The following is a 19156-nucleotide window of genomic DNA, read 5'->3' on the forward strand; positions in this document are numbered from 1 at the left end:
AGGGGAAGCTAAGCCATAAAATATGCATGTTGGGTCTGCTATGCTGTCTTTAGGGCCCCAGGGAGTTATTCCTTTAATTGTGAGTTAGTCTTTACTTAAAATCTGATGGCCCTGTAGATCCATTAAGCTCCACAAGAGGTGAAAAGCCTGGCCAGCATGCGATAGGGAGGTGAACAGAGGTGAAAGACTAATGGGCCTGCGTTTTTTCGCCCTCACACCCGCGTATAGTCATAATGTGATAATTGGGAGATACTGGAGGGAATCTCGGAGGATCTCTCTCATTTCAGCAGCGGCGGCACTAAAAGCCCGCAGCTCATCATCAGCAGTCACAGTTTACCGCAGAAGAGGCATTTCGCTGTCACTGAGGGTCTGTTAAAATAATTTGTTGACCACACAGCAACGCGGCAGCTGCATGCAATACAATTACATTCACGGTTAAACAAGGGAATACATTTGTTGTTGTCATAAACATGATTTTGAGAATTAAAAGGGGAATGTGAGTGGGTCAGCTGCAGCTGTACTGTTTCATTTTCCTTATTTTCTGTCACATATACTGTAACAATGCTTGGTACTCATATTAAACATGATCAAACAGCATATATCCTGGAGTCCTGTGAGCCAAAAGCTCAGGTTTCAGAATATTCTTAACCCTCCTTTTTGTTCTATATGCTTGCATCTAAATGATGTCATAGAGAGGTGATATTTCTAATATGATTGACTGATTATGATTGATTTCTAATGATAACTGTGAATGCAGTAGCTCTACTCACCAGCAGTTTAAGCCATTAGTTTGCAAGAGGCAGCCAATCAGTACAAAGTTAGCCTTAATGGGAAAGGAGCTAAATCAGCTTCAGCCAGAGAATGAACTAATGCGCTGCTCCGAGGCTTTGTATGAGATAAACGAGGACTATTTTGAACTATGAATTATGCAAAGCTACTCTACTAGGGTCCAAGAATAACAATACCCTGAAATTACCATAACTGGTCCCCTTTACCAGACAGATGAGCTCTGGATACCTTTTAAAAATCCTTTTTTAAAATCTTTTTTATCCCAGAATAAGCAAAAGTCGAGATCACTCCATCTCACTGTAAATTGTGGTAGGGCAATAAAATGTGGCCTAAATCCACACGCTTGCATGTATTTACTTAAAATAATACTTTATTTTTATTTATGAGTCAGTCCTAGAACAGAAATGTTCATTATGTGCTAATATAATGTAAAAATGCTGCACACTACTGTAATTATCAATATGTAGCATCTTAATTCTGCCTGTTATTTTTTATCCCCTTGTGGCCTACATGTCCCTGCCTCTACTATTTGATTTTTAGCCCCAATGGGGCTCAAACAAATCTGACACAGTCTACACTGCAAATAATAACAAAGTCAGAAAGTGAATTTCACCTGTAGCACTCAGGACAATTTATACAACTGCTATTTCAGCATGAAAACTACCACTAACTAAATAAAAGACAAAATTCAGTTCAGTCTCATTTATATGGCACCAAACCAGAAAAACTATCATCTCAGTGTGCTTTTAATTGTATGCTAAAGACCCTACAATATTAAAAAGAAAACCCCAACAACCAGATGACCACCTATGAGCAAGAACTTGGTTTAACTAACATCAGACTAAGGCTCAGCTAGGACAAGTAATCTGCCACAAACCGGTTGAGGGTGAGGATAAAGTGAAGAGTGTCAAACACATGCCTGATCAAACTTCTCGACAAAGGTCAGATCTGCAGTTTATTATTTCAGCTTGTTGAATTGCAGTTATGCATCATATCTGCTGTCTGTGCAGTTGGAAAGCCTCGTCTCTAAATGAATTGTTACATGCAGTTTGTTTGCAATTGATATAGCAGCTGCTGTGATGGACGGATAGAGAAGATCCAGCCACACTCATATATGAAAAGATAAGCCCTAATCTGACCATGATTCACTGCATCGCTCACAGTTAGATCATGCGGCCCATGGTGCAGTAAAGCATTATACAGAGCTGATTTATTTTTACATGTTTATTGACTCTTATAAAAGTCTGCTACTGATCTCAGTAAATGGAAATGGATGTCCCCTCCCCAATGTGGTTACAAGAGGGCGACACACTGCAGACAGCGCTATGCAGGAAATGCAGAAAAAAAAAGTAACATCAAACATTTTCTTCTACTAATCTACTGTGGTGTCATTTTTATTCATTCTTCCTTTAAACTGACAGTATTTTTGTGCTGTTGCACACTAGGAATATAGCACATTTTAAAATATTACAATGTTATTGTAAACACTGTGGTCATATTTTTAAGGGCTGAACTCCATTAGTTAAAGTTCATAAATGTTACAATGAGTGCATTAATAAATTATAAGTATTCAGTAAGGCTTCAGAGTAGAGAATTATTTTTCTCAGGGGGGAGAAAAAATATCCCACACACTATATAAATGTGAATGGTGAAAGGGTTTAAAGAAGCCAAAAATAGTCTTTGTTACCAGACTGTGAGCATGTTTATTTCTCTTGTAAGGTTCAAGATTGACTCACTTCTGTGAGCCATTAGAGGAACTGCACTTCCATGTTGGCTTTGTTTCTTGGGTGTCCGCTTGGAGAGAGCGTACAGTCGGCAACACACACAACCTAGAAGTGGTACTTGAATAGCGCTTTTCTACTATAAGTGAGCACTCAAAGCAAACCTTATTCACTGAGTGACACATTCACTTTTTTCCTGTACATAAGACCAACAACCTTCTGAAAGGTACCGTACCCGCTCTACCACACAAGCCACAAGGGTGCACAGTGGCACAATCCCTTACACTGACTATGTAGCATGTTAAAGATCAGGTGATGTCACTTTCAAATGTGTTAGACTTTTGCATTCTCAAATACGCCTTCTGTTGAGTAAGTCTGGCTTAGGTGTATTCACTTGTAGATGTAATTTCTGCCCAATTATGCATTATGCAGACAGTCGCCAGAGGTCACATAGCGCTAAAACAAAGCCATAAGTCATAATAACAGGTCAGAAAATGGGTCATGTGCGAGGGACGTGACTAATCAGGCAGGGACTCATCAAGGCATCTAATGTGTGTGTCTGCATCATTATTCCCAAAAGTCCCAGAAGTCCCAATTTCTTCCTGTTTAGATTTCAAATGCTACACATTGTAAAATGAAAACATATCAGTGTGGATACGGCCCAAAGTGTGCCTGCTTATTTAGCAGTTAACAGACATCCTATAGCTCCAGTCTTTGCTGAAACACCATAACCTTAATCTTGTTGTGAACCTGTAATGTGAATATATGTTTATCACAGTGACTGTCCTTGTGGGCTAAATTTGTTTATGTATTCAGTTTTTTCCCCTCATGTTTTTTAATTTTGTTCTTTTTCTTCCTTTCCTCTGCCCTAAAAGTGCCCTCGTCATGAATAATTTCGGAATTAAAAAAATAAAAATAAAGTGTGGTTTCGCATTAGGTTTTAGTGTTTATATGGAGACGGTGGAAATCAGGCTTGTGTAACATGGAAAACTTTTAGCTCATGTGTTCCATTTATGCCTCACCAAACTGACACCTTTGATGGCACAAACTATCAAGAGGACGCTGCACCTCACAGAGACTCCTGCGTCATCTTCAGCAGCAGCAGAATACATGCTTTTGTCCCTTCAAGTTCTCTAATACCCACAGAGCACAGCCATAAACAAGCATTTTCCCATATCCCAGGCTCATCCGTTGTGGCTACATTTATCCACGGCAGGGCTTCATTATAAATCCTGCAGTGGTTTTGTGGTTTGAGTCTTGAAAAGTTTTATCCAGTTGAGCAGCTGGGCTTCATCAGTGGAATTAATGCCTTTATGGTTTGTGAGTTTAATACGTGTAGTTGCATACTTTGTCCCTGCCATGCACTTTTTACCTTACATATAGGATAGATTGTAATCAGTATCAGGCTCAATTTGATTACAGAGTTTGAGAATTGTACCACAAGGTTATTTTATTGGACATAGTATTAGAATATAGTAAAAGCCCGTGGTGTAAAGAGCACATCATAATGCTCATTTCATTACCTCTCCTTTTCTCTGTAGATGAGGATGCGTCCAATGTGCAGATCATGTGCGCCTGGTGCCAGAAGGTCGGCGTCAAGCGGTATTCTCTGAGCATGGGGAGTGAGCTGAAGAGCTTCTGCAGTGAGAAATGCTTCGCTGCCTGCCGCAGAGCCTATTTTAAGAGAAACAAGGTAACATCCCTTCCTTGTCAACAGCTTGACTCTTTAATATGAAGTATTTTAGACACTTTGCAGAGACTTTGTGTTACAAATCTGCTGGTGTGGCCCAGAGACGAAAGTGAAATCCCCTTCCCCCCAAAAATATCCTGATAGGTCTGCAATTGTTACTACGATGGGAATGGTTACTGGGAATAGTGTGAATTGGTTTAATAGTGTTCATCATCTGAGAATGTGTACATGTTCCACTCTGACCAATACTGATGCTTGGTCGGGGCACCAGGCCCCCCCTTTAGCCTCATTTTCTCACAGTATCATTTCTCCTTATGGTGAACTAAAATTTGAAGGAAATGTGTATTTCCTGGCCAGCTCCAAGTGGTTGCTAGAGGTTGCTAGCAGTCACCATGAAATCTTAGACTTACCCCTATTCCTGCAGGCTTAGAGTGACATGACATCCCCAATAACTGTTAGTCGCTAGGAAAAAGAGTGTTTTTCACAGCCAGTTGGCAAGTGGTTGCTGGAGGTTGTTGGTGGTCACCAGGTGAAACTGGTCACAAAGAGGTTTACTGTGCTGCACTGAAAACCTCTTCAGTAGTTTTTGCAGGTTGCATGGTAAAAGATGCTAACTTGTTTGCAACCACTAAACTACTTGCAAGCATTAATGAAACTGCAAACTTCTTCAAAGTAAAGGTTACCCTTTTAAATTAAAGCGTTTTACTTTGACAGAAAATGTTCTCCATTTCAGTTTTGGTGCAGCAGCCTTTGCTACTAATTTCCCCCAGCGACTGCCAGCAACATTTCGCCAACAGGCTGAGGAATAAACACTTTTCCCTAGCAACTAGAGGTTGCCAGAAGTTCACCAACCAGTCTCCTGGCGTGTATGACTTGCAACCTAACATCTTGATTCTATTCACATATTATGTATCTGTTTTACTGTTAGGAGCAGAGTATCAGCAATTAATATGGTTCCCAAAAACTAGAATATCACCCATCAAGCCTTTCATCCTTTTAACACACCATATTCTGCCGTATGTGAGAAGGAGCTGTCTAAGCTTCATCTTATCAACCTAAATTGTGACTCGGTGCAACAAAAGGTTAAATCTTGTTTAAAAATGGCACATTTTTGGCTACAAACCACATTAGCAAATATCAAAGTTGTTATTGTGTTGCCATCCCTCCCCCTCCAGTTACTGTAGTTAAATACTCTCCTTTCTCTCTTGTACCAAAGCTTGGATTTATAAGGAATTATACCGTGAGTATGATGTTTTACTCTCCTGCTTGTCTGTCCTAAAATCATTCAAACATAATCACTCTTCAAGCACTGCACTGAAGCAGGAACCATAGGGGAGCACTTAGACTACGTCTCTTCATTTCAGTTAGTGAGATTCAATTTCTTTTTTTTTTCTGACACTTTTTCCCCAAAGCATGACAATCAAATTGAGCCTTGCATCTACTGTACTGTTGTATGTTTTTAATTTTTTACCTTTGACACTTCAGCTCATTTGCTTTCATAGCGAGTTTGTAGTTTTCATTGTACTGAATGTTGATTCTGTTGATGTCAAGGAGTCTGACGCGGTGAATCCTCGCAGGGGAATATGTGACAGTTACAAAAAGCTATGAGTCTTTATATCAGATCAAAACGTTTCTTTTGAACTGGTTTTATTTTGATCTCTGAGCTCCAGAGGAGGTCAGAAGAAAAAGCACGTACAGGTATGTGTCACGCGGTACGCAGCAAAGTAGGCGAGGCAGCTTCATATCAATCAGAGCTCAATCAGGGAGGCTGTAAACAGGACATCAAATACAAGGCTCATGGCTGTGAAGGAAGCCCCCTGCTATGAATCAGTGGGAGTGGGCCTTGTGTGAAATTATCCAGAAATGAAAGGCAGTTTATGTAAAGTTTACATATACATCAAAGAAACAGAGTTAATAGAAAATATAGTTTGCACACACCCCATATAATACATTTTTGGAGGCCTTGGTACATTTTGTAATTCCAGAATATCTCCTCTGTCAGACTGCTCAAAAGAAAATGTCCAAAATACAAATTTAGATCGTAATTTACACTTTGGAGATTTATGCAAATTAGTGCATGTTTAATGAGATTAGACCACATTTGCAAATGTAACCTTCAAGTGACCAAGTGAAGTCATTTATGATCCCGGTCGTATAGTTATATGTGCTGCTGTGAAACGATTCCTGATGTGACTTTGTCAGTCTACTGTCAGCCCACTGGTGTGGCAAAGATACTGGAAAGTTGTGTGAGGTCATTTATAGCCCAGGAAATACATGCACTAAAAAAACTATTGTAATTCTCCACTTCTGATCACTACACTGTAATGTTTCGCAGTGAACTCTGGATAACAGACTGAGAGTAGAACTATCTACTGCTGCAGAAGGAGCAGTAGATCTCCCTTGAGGTAGATAATTAATAACCAAAGCGATGTTAAAAACTGCTTAAAGACGAGCAACTCCTTTTTGCATAAAAAAGGCTGAAAATAAAAATCATTGCATTAGAACATTTTAGAGCGTGAGTCATGGATAAAGTAAACAAACGTGCAAATGAAATATAATGAGATTGTAAAATCACTCACTAATACACACTCACTGGCTACTTTGTTAGGTTGAATTGATCGTTATTGCAAATCTCTAATCAACCAATCACATGCAAGTAATTCAGGTCATTTAGGTAAGCAGACATAATCAAGACGACCTTCTGAAGTTCAGGCTGATTTAAGTGACTTTGAATGTGTTAAAGCCAGGTGGGCTGGTATGATAATTTCTCATATTGGTGACTTACTGGGATTTTCCCACATGAGCATCTCTATTGTTTACAGAGGATGGACCGACAGTTTTCTGATTAATGGAGTAATAAGAAGGGAAAGGTCTCAATTCAATTCTGTTTAAACCTTTAACTCTAGTATGTTTACAAAATTAAACAATTTGGAATCTGGCTTCATCCAAAATGTCGATATATGTTCTGGAAAAGTACACACATCAGGTAAATGTTGCCTGTTTACGTTTCCAATATACAATATACAAGACTAATGAGCTCTGCATTACGTTCTGACCTTATCAATGACATTTTTGTACAAAGCGGAGCTGAAATGTATTGTGATGTGTGTTGAGAACAAATACAAAGAAGCAGCAGTAGTCTTTCCACTTCTCTGCCAGCTCTCCCCATTAACCTGCTCCAGACTTCTGACAGAAATTTTCAAAGCATGTCGTACGAGTGCGGTGACAGCTCCTCATGCAAGTAATAGTTTTAGAAAAGTTCAGACTTTAAAACTCAAAGTGAGGGGAGGGATAATATTAGTCTTGGAAAAAATCTTTTACATTACGAGTTCTCACAGTCATCCTGTTGTTCTGCTGATGCTTCAACATGCCCTTGATTATAATAACAATACTATTATACATTAATATTGTACATTTCTACCCCTCAGCTGCAGAATGATTCATCAGTGCAATCAGTCGGCTGCTTCTTCAAAAACACTTCATGAACTCGACTGCTTGATGCGATAACATTTAATTAAGTATTCCACTTTAGCCTAACAAAGCACACAAGCGTCTTCTGATATTTGGCCTGTTAAAAATTAAAGGCATGTTTTGTATGGAAGTCAATTTCTGCCAAATGAATAACAAAAGAGGTAATATCTCAACATTGTCATCCAATTTTAAGCTTAAACTTTAAGTTTTGCATGCCTTTTAAACCCAGACTCTGCGTTATTTATTTATTAGTTTATTTTAAATGATGTAACTCATATAATCAGGAACATTTAAAGCTCCCAATGATATGAAAAAACTAAATAAAAACCCAAAACAAAACATATTTCTCAAGAAATACCTCTGAAAGACCACAGCTTGGCCTCTACTCCTACTCATCTATTCCTGCTCCTAGTTTACTACTTACAGTCCTACTTACAAGGCTATGGACTGATATTAAAGTAAAGGACAAACCAACATAAAGTGCTTTAGTAAGGTGCTGCAGCATCACATGTCTGCAGAACAGCATCAATGCACATTGGCAATTATTATGCAAGTTTTGGGAACTCTACTACTGGAGTGCCAACCCAATATCTCTCACAGGTATTCATTTAGATTGAGATCTTGTCACATCCTCTTCAAACTGTCCATTGAATCCTCGTGCTCTAAAGATGGGTGGCTTTGTAAGTTTGTAAGTGATGACTCAAATTGGGATAAAAATATATCATCATAGGATAAAAGCGATGACTCAACACTACTTTATGACCTTTTCCTTTAACACGTACTCACCACCAACGCATGGAGAGTCAGTTCACTCGTGATGCCTATTAAGGATGATCAAATATCATTACAGACTGCATCTAAAGAGTGCTCCTCAATTTCTTGTGGTAGCCAGTTCCATAGACACCAGTGCTAGTGGTTCTAACTTTGGGGTGAGCATTTCTGTGATGGAGATCCAAGTGTGGCAGTAGGTCCAATAATATTCAGCTTTTTTGTTCAGTGGAAATGTATTGTATGTTGGAGGTTATAAGTGGACCCATCCAAAACAAAATCCACTACAAGATCAAATTGTTTCCATGAGTACTTGAGTACTAATTAGCAAAACTGAAAGTACGTGCGATGCCTGGTTAGCCAGCCTGATTCTATAGTTTTCCAGGTAGATAAACAATAAATGTGTAACTGTGGTCTTTTGTTTGGCAGTTAAGTAGCCAAATCTAGAAAATAACTGAAACCAGTTTTGGTAATAAAATTACAAAACACTGTGGATAAAATCTTGCAGCTGTCATAGTAAAATCCAACCTATTGTAGCATGCATTATTACTTTATAAATGCTGATTTATGGATATTTTTAAATCTTAAACTGTGCATGTCACAGTTAAGGATTTTTGCTGAGCACAGTGCTTTTCTCTTATCTTTGCTCCAGCAGAGAAAAAATGTACAAACATAGTCAGTTATGTCATGTGTAGTTTAGTGCACACCATCCGTAGTTTATGATAATATGTTCATTTATATACATACAGCGTGTTCTCAGCCAGTCAGACATGTTGGGAAAAGGCCTGCTCTACCACAGCAGCTCAGATTCTATATTTTGTCTGGCTCTTGCACATTCATGCAGGTCATTTGTGTAAATGATACCCATGTGTTTCTTTTCTCATGCACCCACAAGGTTGGCCACAACAACACAGCCTCCAGGCTTTTTTTTCCTGCTTAAAAAAAAATGTCATGGCTTGAAAAAAAGAGTATCTTATGTCTACGTGTGCTTTGGCTGGAGGAGCGGAGACGTGGGGGAAGGAGAGGGGGGATACAGGGGGTGGGCAGCGGCTCTGGCATTATGTTGCATGAAATATCTTCAGCTGCCTCATCCATGAAACTCAATCCCCTCCTAGGGTGACTATGGCTGCTACTTTCTCACATCTCTACATAACTCCGCATTCTGTAGTGCCTATTTGAGTGTGGCGAAAGATGATTGATAGTTTAACTCGGGCTAATCACTTATGTGCCTGTTTACTGTGCGCCTTAAGCTCCTGGATTAGTTTGTATGGAAGGTGCAGCTTCCTCCCCGCTCGCAACACTCAATTATTCTGTCTGTCACCTCACACTGCCTGCTCACTTTCATTCTCTTTTTGACCATCCGCTATTGATTCAGAGGCACCACTTGGCTCTTTTTCTTGTTTGGTAATTCGCTGCAACCTAGTCCCTTCCCCGTGCGCACATTATGGCGGTTTGCGCGGTGTACACTGCACAAAACAAATCTGAGTGGAAAGATACCAACCAAAGGAAAAGTTCACCGAGTTTTCAGCTCCAATCTTGGACAGTTTGGAGGATTAAATTAGAATTAAGGGTGGAGTTTCAGCTGGAGGTAAAAGCTGCTTAACTGTCACACTTTTACACGCAGCTGTATGTTTTCCTACTTTATCTGACACCCACACATACGCCGATAAACAAGCTTGCTCATTGGACACAGTGCCAAGATTAAGTTAGGCAATTAGCAGTGATGGATTACGCTCTGCGAGTGTGAAAAAAGGTGGAATGAGAGCGTGCTCTGCTTTGCATGTACATGAAACACATTGTCTACGAATCATTTAGGGCTGGATTTTGAATGCAGGAAGCTGTAACAAATGCTTTGCTGTGGCATCAACTGTGATGAAATGTTGCTTGTTGCTGTTGCAATAGCTCCAACAATCTTTTTTTTTCTTTTCCATCCTCAGCTGGCTTTGAGTTTCTCAGCTTGAGCTCCTCAAAACACAGTTGGGCTTTAGTTTGTAATGCTGCATCTAGTTCTTATCTTTTAATTTTGCATTTGTACAAAATAAAGAAATATTGCTTGCATGCTTGAAAGAAAGCAGGATTTTTGCTTATGTGCAGGTTTAACCTATTTTAAAGCAATTAAATAACTTGATTAAACCTTAAACTCATGTAAAATAAAAAATTATCTTCAATATTTGCAGTTTCTGTGACATTATTGTGTATTATTGTTGACCTTTTTGAGATAATTACACAAAATGTCTAAAATAACTGGAATTATTTGATTTTTTTAAAAGTTTACTTTTACTGTACTTATTTCTATTGTTTTTCTCTATCTCAAAGCATCAAAGTAAAATCATCATTGTTAGGTTTCCACTTTACTGTAATCATATTACACTTTACTGTTTGACTAATGTCATACATTACTGAGTTAAATTCAGTAAATTTCATTACACTTAATAATCACACTTATACTTCTAGTTCTTGACTGCCATTAGAAAAAAATAACATCAAATGTGCACACATCCTGTGAAAAGCTGAATTTTCACAGTTAACAAAAGCAAGTGACTCCATTTCTGCCCGTTAATGTTATTGTAGTAGAATCACTTTGGTCACAGGTCACAGCATGTTTCTGTTATGTGCTCTTTGAGCTGGTTTTCTCCATCTCGGCATTTGGCTTTGTGTTGATACCCAAACACTGAGACAAAGATCTTGTGCATTTCCTTGTTAGAATAAGGATTTGTGCCAGTGTGTGGGACTGTAGCATAAGGTTTGTATTGTTAGCTGGCAGTTATGTGACAGTGTGACTCAGGCTATCCTGCTGAGTATTGCAAAAGTAATGTAGTGAGTGCTGTAATGAATTACTTTAATCAGAGAGAAACAAGAAGCAAGTTACGGCCCAACACTGGCAGTCAAGTTTTAGGCATGATGAGGACATTTTCCAAATAATATGCGAAATTCTTTGAAAACACTTTGCTACCTGTGAAGTAATCATTCTTAGTGTTTGCAAAAGTTGTAGGGTATTAAGGTAAATGCCTAAGATCAGATTTTGCTTGTGTATGTCTTTTTTAAGTCATCATATTCACAATACTCCATCTAATTATCAAAATCTGCCAAACCTGCAGGTTTAAGTCATGAGATATATAAAACATTTATGCAAAGCAGTTTGTGAATCTGTAAGAGCTGCTCAGATAAATATTTTAATGGTAACATAAACAGAAGACAGAATGCAGGAAGTCCAGTGCTTCCCAGCACTGTTTTGTTACTGTACTACTGCACTTAATAGGTCAATTTTTTGCTTTGTGTGAGGTATTTTAGTACAGATAGTCTACGTGTTTTGTTCTTGACAGTGCTTTGCACATTCTTTCCTTTTTGTTTCTTCTGTCTAGTGTAGTTTACTGTGATGCATGAACATATTTCCCCCTCAATATACATATGAATGTTCTCTCTTCTTTAAAAAGTAGAATTTTCCTTCTAGGCTAGAAGTCAGCATCTAAAGAGTGTTCACTTTGATACAGAACAGGAGTCGGGCATGCTTCCACAAATAATAATCTGCTAAATAGACACTGAAAATAAGACATCTTGGAAATTAGAAGATGAGGATCACTCTCATCCATCCATTTTCTTAACTGTTAGGGCTGTGGGAGAGCTGGAGCCTATTCCAGTGTACACCCTGGATAGGTAACCATTCCCTCTTACAACCACTCACTCTGAAACGATTGGTTAACCCAACAAGCATGTCTTTGGACTGTGGGAGCCCCACGCAAACACCAGGAAAACATGCAAACCGGCATGTTGCTCAGTGATCATTGCACCACCATGCTGCTGGAGTGGACGGTTATTCTGGCAAAATACTATATCTAAACATTTTCACCCCTCTGGTTTGCAGAAAATGAACTTTTCACTTTGGTTTCACTGACATATTCAGGTTTGAAGGTGAATTATAGCCTTTTTTAGCTTATCTATATCGTTTTTTTGAACTTACGAACTGTGAGTTTTATCTTTAGACATGAGAACTACAAAACTTTGCATGCTACACATGCTGCACATGCTGCACATGTCTCAACTTATAGCAAAAAGATCCTCAGCAGAACCAAATGCAGAACATTGGGAGTATGTGGTGTATATTTTAAGGATTTATGGAAACGTGACAAAAATGCACTGCTGGTAGTTTGAAGGGCTTTCTAAATTGAGACAATTAGAAAAATAACAAATTTCTGCCAAACAAACTGAACAGGAAAAGGTTTGTGAGGTTTATAGCACAGAAAACCAGAACAGCACAAAAAGCAGAGAAAAGTGCATGACAAATAAATAATCAAATAAAGAAAAAAAGCAGTCAATCACAAGGAGCGTAACCTGACTCAGGTGGGAAAAAGAAGAAGATGGAGAAAAAGAAGGGAAGGGAAAAACAGGAAGTTAGGTACTGGAGATATGCAAAGAAAGGTAATTACCAAAATAAAACCGGAAGTGGATGTAAGGAAGGAAGGATAGGACAGAGGAAGGCAAAGAGACGGAAGAGCTGGAGACACATGAACATAGAAATACCAAAAATAATAGCAGTAAAATTAAACAGGGACCAAACTCAACTGATGGACCACGACACCATGACGCATCGCATTGAAATGTATGTTACATTATCTTTGCGTTTGTGCTGGTTTGGTTGTTTTTATAAAGGCTTCAAGCATAGGAGTGTGCAGGGTGATGGTCTGTAGAACTTGTTACTGTGTGAGATTGCTTGTGAGGAATAGATCAACTAATACTTATATTACAAATATAAATATATAATACAAGTTAACTTCTTTGGGTTTGCAGTGAATATTTCTTCAAGCAAAATTGAAATCATGCAGTCTTTATTGTATATATAGTTTCATTTTTTCTTTATAAGTCTTTATGAAGAAAACAGCAAAATTGCATGCACATGAGCCACATAATTCGTTAAAGCATGAAGCGGGTAGGGAGGAAGCCTCCAGTTTGTGTCACACGGGTCGTTTTTGTTGCAGTGCGAGGCTTTTTGTTCACACCATGAAATGCCCCCCCTGGAGACCCCAGCCCTCCATCAGTGTCTTTCCCTGGGAGCTCCCTCCAGGCGCGAGGGGGCAGAGTGCCGCTTCATGTCAGCCCAGAAATGTCACATCACCTCAAACACGCACACGTCTGCTTCCACACAGCCCCGTGGTTGCCTCCCCGCTCCGGCAATTTGCTTTTGCATCTTCACCGCCTGCCGAGGAGGGCACGCGCCCAGGAGAGACGTGTTGGGGGGGCGAGGGTGTGTGAGCATGCACGTGTGTGTATGTAACTGCTCCTTCTGCGTGTACGAATGCAGCTCCTTGTGGAAATTTTGAGTGCGCGATGAAGTGTGTAAAGTGTCTAGCAGTTACGAAGCCTTGAGGCCTGCCTGACACAGCTGCAGGGCACAAAGAGGAAGGTGATTATCTCATAGCTGCCAGCCATTCAGCTCAAATAAAGACAAAAGTAACTCCGACTAACTAGGAGACTGTAAAAGTGAAGCCACGTACATGAACTTAGAATGCGTTGGTGTCATTTCTTAAACTTGCACTCAACTCACACAAAAAGTGCAATAAAAATGTACTTTGTGTTTTATTTGCAGGCACAGTGGCGAAGTGCAATTTAGCATTGCACAGCTCACAGCAGATATATTAAGATGAGCATTTGCTGCATTAAAAAAAAGAGATTTAGTAGAAGGAAACTGGCCTGCAACATATTTGTGCAAAAGTTACATTTAGAGCCACATAAATGTTCAAAAGAGGAACATTGATCCATATGTTGCTGTAAAGAAAGTGATTGGAGGGGGGTTTTTTTGTTGATTTTTAACAATTCCCACTTGCACACCCTTCTAAAAATTTAAGTGTAAAGATCAGAGCCTCATGCATGCATAAATCTCCAGTGATGCTTTGGTTTGTCTTTCCAAGGCGCAGAGAGTAGAGGCAAACTTGTCTTTTGATTTGGGGGTGGGGGGGGGGGTGCGCGTTCACTTCCTTGCCTGACATTTGCATAGTGCCAGGATTGCACCTTCATTTCAGGATTTGGGATGAGCTCTAGTGCGCACGGCTGTGTTTGTGTTTGGATTTGGAAAAGCCTGCCTACGAGCGCCTTTCTTTGGGAAGTGCAGCTCTTTTGGCAGGTGATGGGCACACACACCTGGACGTGTATGCATGCCCAGATGGAAGCTTGCGTGGTGGCAGCTGGTGTGACGTCCCCTCAGGACGGTGGAGCCGGCAGAGAGGAAATCAACGTGCAATGTCCTGCGCTAACTAACTAACTAACTAACTATCAATCTATTTATCCGTCTATCTATCTGTCTGTCTAGCTATCTATCTCAGTCCCATCGCCTTTATCTGTGTGGCTCCCTGTGTGTGCCTCACGCCTCGTTCGCAGTGCCAACACCTCATTAGTACAATATGCAAATGAACTGGCGCTGGGCCAGAGGGTCAGAGCACAAACTGGAGGCAGAATAATAGCACAATGGTGCATCTTTTTGTGTGTCAGAGAGAGAGAGAAAGAGTGTTTGTGTGTCCAATTGCCTGCTTAGAATTATGTGATTGTTTATGTGTGGTTACCTGACTTTGAGTCAGTGCGATGTGTCCGTACCCAAATTCTGGAGCCATATGTGGGTCAGCCTACACCTCACAGCTTCTAAATAACCATGACCTCATAAACCATGTCATGAAAGGTTGGAGAAAACAAAATCAAAGTAGAAATAAACACCCCACCCCCCACCCCCCTCAAAAAAAATGTGCCTGTTATTTTGTAAATTCTCGCAAAACAAGGTTTTCTGTCAAATCTGTACACTGTGTTGTTTCTGGTACAAATAACAGCATGCTTCGTGACTCAAGACAGCAGTATCTTTGCACCAGGCTTGGAATGGGAAACCCTACCTGGAGGTGATGAAAGCAGATGGGAGTGGAGGCAAACTCAATCAGTCTCTGGACTAAAAATGTAAAATATACGCCAGAGTTGCCCTTTGGTATCATCGAGAGATGAAGAGAGCTGGAGGCCAAATTACCCATGACAAATCAAAGGTTGCAGGGAGCAATTTAAAGGGAACATAATATGAAAGAGCGCTACTCAAACCAGCGGTTCTTCTGTCAGTGCACGGGCTCAATTTGAAATGTCAGCTTCGGGGCTGCAAACGGCATGATGTACATGTCTAATCGAGGTTAAATCTCAATTTCTGATAACAGTGTCTCAGCACCCCTTGGCTGTAAAATATGAACTAATTTGATCACACTGGGGTCTACATTATATAAAAGTGCATTTCATTTAATGAAACACAATGGAGCCATTGGGCACCGTGCCAGACAAAGCTTCTCCAATAACTTCTTTGTAACAGAATTGCCCACACCTGGCACAGCAGCACTGACTGCCTCAGTTTTCACACTGCACATAATGAATGACTCACAGGGTGCAGGAGAAGGTGGCTCCTTTTCCAGCTGGCGCAAACATTTAAAGGAAGTTTGTATTTTAATAGCATTGCCATGGAAAGTAAAAGCACAACAGCTATTTGGGCAAATTAATCACATTATCATTATTTGAAGTTGTATAACTACTAATAGATAGGGTACTGTAAACCCTACAGTTTAAGCCCCAGTATCTTTCTAATCAGCTTTAACATATTTGGAGTCTGCAGCATGTCTAGATGCATTTAACCTGAGCTAATCTGATTCATGAAGAATGTGTGCCCAGTAATTTGTGTATGCACTGAATGTTTAATGCACAAATCCCAGATTCATCATATTTTATTTACATTTGTAGCAGCCTCAGCTTACACACACACACACACACACACACACACACACACACACACACACACACACACACACACACACACACACAAAAATGCATAGCTTAAGAAAATAAGCTAAACCGCCATCATTCCCGAGGGAACACATTAGAGGTTTGTCTTTTTTGGCGTTACATCTTTCCGCGCCGTATCCCTCAGGGTAAACTTGTTTCCTTATATAGCAAAATGTGGGCGTGGCAGTATTGAAATTACACATGGAGGTTATCCTGATTCTGGTGGTAAGAACGGACTTGGCGGGAACACTGTTTTTTCTAAATGTTTTTTATGCCTGTTGGGAACATCTGTACATGTAAATTAGGAAATAAGTCTTTGGTTTTGTTGTCCGGTTATAGCGTTAGCTCGTTTTTGTCGAGGTATGTTTCCACCTGTTGAACTTGATGTTTTAAACCTGAAGATCAACAAAGTATATATTTTTTATGAACTCCTGTGTGAGTCTCTGTGTCATTTTCTTCCATTCTGAGATGATTACACTTAGATAGACTAGGAATGCTAACACCATGAGTGAAGTGAGTTGTTGGATCGTCTGCTCGGTGAAAAAAAATAAAACTTGTAAAGTTATTTTCCATCTTTATCATTAGAAGGTTTGCAAGATGGAGTTTATGCATATCTTTTCACAGTTTGACACTCCTTATGTTATAATTAAATCGACAGCGGTGGGACTAATAAATGCTGAGTTTAGCAAACATGAATACAACAAATCACATTTTCTCAGGTCAAGTTAGTTTCATTCAGTAAAACATCTTTTTGCCTCCTTTGTTGAGTTCTGTTAACTTTTTCTGGCTTAAGGTGTATAAAAAACTAACAAGCTTGCTTTCCACCATTAAGATTATCAGCAGAAGAGGAAAGATTGATTTCAGCCACATACGGAAGAAAAAGCAAAAACATATGTTCATTGAAATGCATGAACTGATATCATTAGCTAACATAATGGCTGTGTGGGTGTGAGCAGATTGTACTTGCACGACATCTCCCTCGCTCTTTGGTTTAGTTAGCTCATGGCACCTGTTAAGGTGGACCACCCTCCACCTTCCAGTACAGTTACGCCAACCTCGTGTTATGTCATTCAGTCATTACAACAAGCAGAGTGGAGGGAGCTCTTTGAGGTTGTCTTTGTTATCATTCCAAGCCAAATATATCAGAAACTTTAGCAAATGGCCACACTGAAATTGAACCCCTCAATGACTCAAGATATTGACATTGATTTAGTTAATTAACCCTTTAAAGCCAAGTTAATCATATTTGATACATGAGCTTTTGTGATTTTCTAAGACTTCTGTTTCATCAGTGTGATTTTTTCCCCCCTTAAAAAACAGAAATGAATTGCACATTACATTTTTAGCAAATAAATTGCAAGAAAACAGCAACAAAACACCTGCTGTAGCAAATGTGATACAAATTTAAAGTCATATATGCACATTTATATAATTTATACTGCAAAATGTAAAGGGTTAAAATTGCTTTAATTCATAATAAGAGCTATATGTATTTATTTGAGCTATTTTGTTAGATTTTGTTACTTATTTTATTATTTCATTTAGTTTAGTTAGTTATTGTTCTTACTGCCTTGGAGCAATTGTGACCACATAGTTTCCCTTGGAGTAATAAAGTATTCTGATTCTAATAGCTGGTTTTGATTTTAAGCTAACACTGTACATGTGCCCCAATTAAAACCAGTGACCACAACAAGGTCACAGACCACACCTTTATATTAAAATCTGGAAGTTACAGCTAAATCTAAAAATGTTGGATAGAAGTGTAAACCTGGGAGGAGGCAAAGGATTATTCCAGGAAAATCCAAGTAACTGACCTGCAAGGTGAAAACAATATCAGCCTCAGTGCTGCAGTTATCAGTATATTCAAAGGGACAAACTATTAAGCAAGTAATGGCAGCAAGTTATTCATGTAGAAAAAGTATTGGCTGAAATGTCTTTCAGACATTTTTGTTGTTGTTTTTTTTCCCTAAATTAAAAAATTGGGTTAAAATGAGGTGAAATGAGACAAAGCTTCAACCTTCAACAAGTCTCTGAATTCAGCCCTCAGAGCCATCCTTCAAGGTAGGATCAAAAGATTCTGAGAACTGAGCTCCATAAAATTTTAAAAGCTTGCCTGTTTTAAATTTGACTGATCTCACATTCAAGGTCATCTTCTCGGGTATGTCCTGGCAGATTCCAGCATGAGTGCTATTTCAATATCTCTCAGTGTAAGTCCAATTTGGGCCCCTTGCAGTCTGAACAGTGTGAACAAGAACTTGGGAATTTCATGTGGAAGATCATCGACAGAGCTGAAGAATGCATAGTTTCAGATTCTAAAGGCAGAGCGTGAGCAGAGCAAAGGGGACACAATCGGACTTCCGCTGAGAGATCTAAACATAAAAGCTGAGGAGCACAAGAAGATGATCTTGGAGGAGGGATCACCCAAAATTCAAATCAGATAAACCTTTTGATTTTCATAGACCTGTTCTCAGAACTTTTTTGATCACACCTTATATCTTAGATTGATGGGTGTTAAATATTCACAATGCTGTGTTGGCAGCATTTTAACTGCCTAAACTAAATGTCTTGCACACACGAACTGCACATGCACACCTGCACACTCACTCACTGTTTTGTTTCAGAGGATCCTGACCCCTCACCCCTCGACCGCCCATTGGTTTGATCACAAACCAATGGCTTTTCACCCATTTTACAGTCACCATTTCTGTTCATCTTTCTCAGTGTTTTTTTTTTTTTTCATTTCTGTTTCCTTGTTGCCTCTGTTCACATGTTTATTTTGTCCATTCGTAAAAAGAAGCCATTATTTCTCCCCCCCAGGCAAGAGACGACGATGGCCTCGGTGGGAAATTACCCCTGCACAGCTTTGCTCAGGACACGCCCAGGCTTGTCTTCAAGACAAACAGCGATGTGCTTGTAAGGACCATACCCA

At 39.5% G+C, this 19156-nt stretch overlaps 1 protein-coding gene across 3 annotated transcripts in view; it reads left to right on the top strand.

Moving 5' to 3' along the window:
• The window catches only part of sobpa (sine oculis binding protein homolog (Drosophila) a), a 56165-nt gene that overhangs the window by 20679 nt on the left and 16330 nt on the right, over positions 1-19156 (top strand). The window contains exons 4-6 of one of the 3 annotated variants that reach the window (XM_039602891.1): positions 4052-4203; positions 5417-5440; positions 19045-19140. In XM_039602891.1, coding sequence (XP_039458825.1) covers positions 4052-4203; positions 5417-5440; positions 19045-19140 — 272 coding nt within the window. The remainder of the gene's footprint in view (positions 1-4051; positions 4204-5416; positions 5441-19044; positions 19141-19156) is intronic. The other 2 variants (XM_031746162.2, XM_039602892.1) reach the window with 2 other exon arrangements.

Source organism: Oreochromis aureus, linkage group 19 (genome assembly GCF_013358895.1).
Source record: "Oreochromis aureus strain Israel breed Guangdong linkage group 19, ZZ_aureus, whole genome shotgun sequence".
NCBI lineage: Eukaryota > Metazoa > Chordata > Actinopteri > Cichliformes > Cichlidae > Oreochromis > Oreochromis aureus.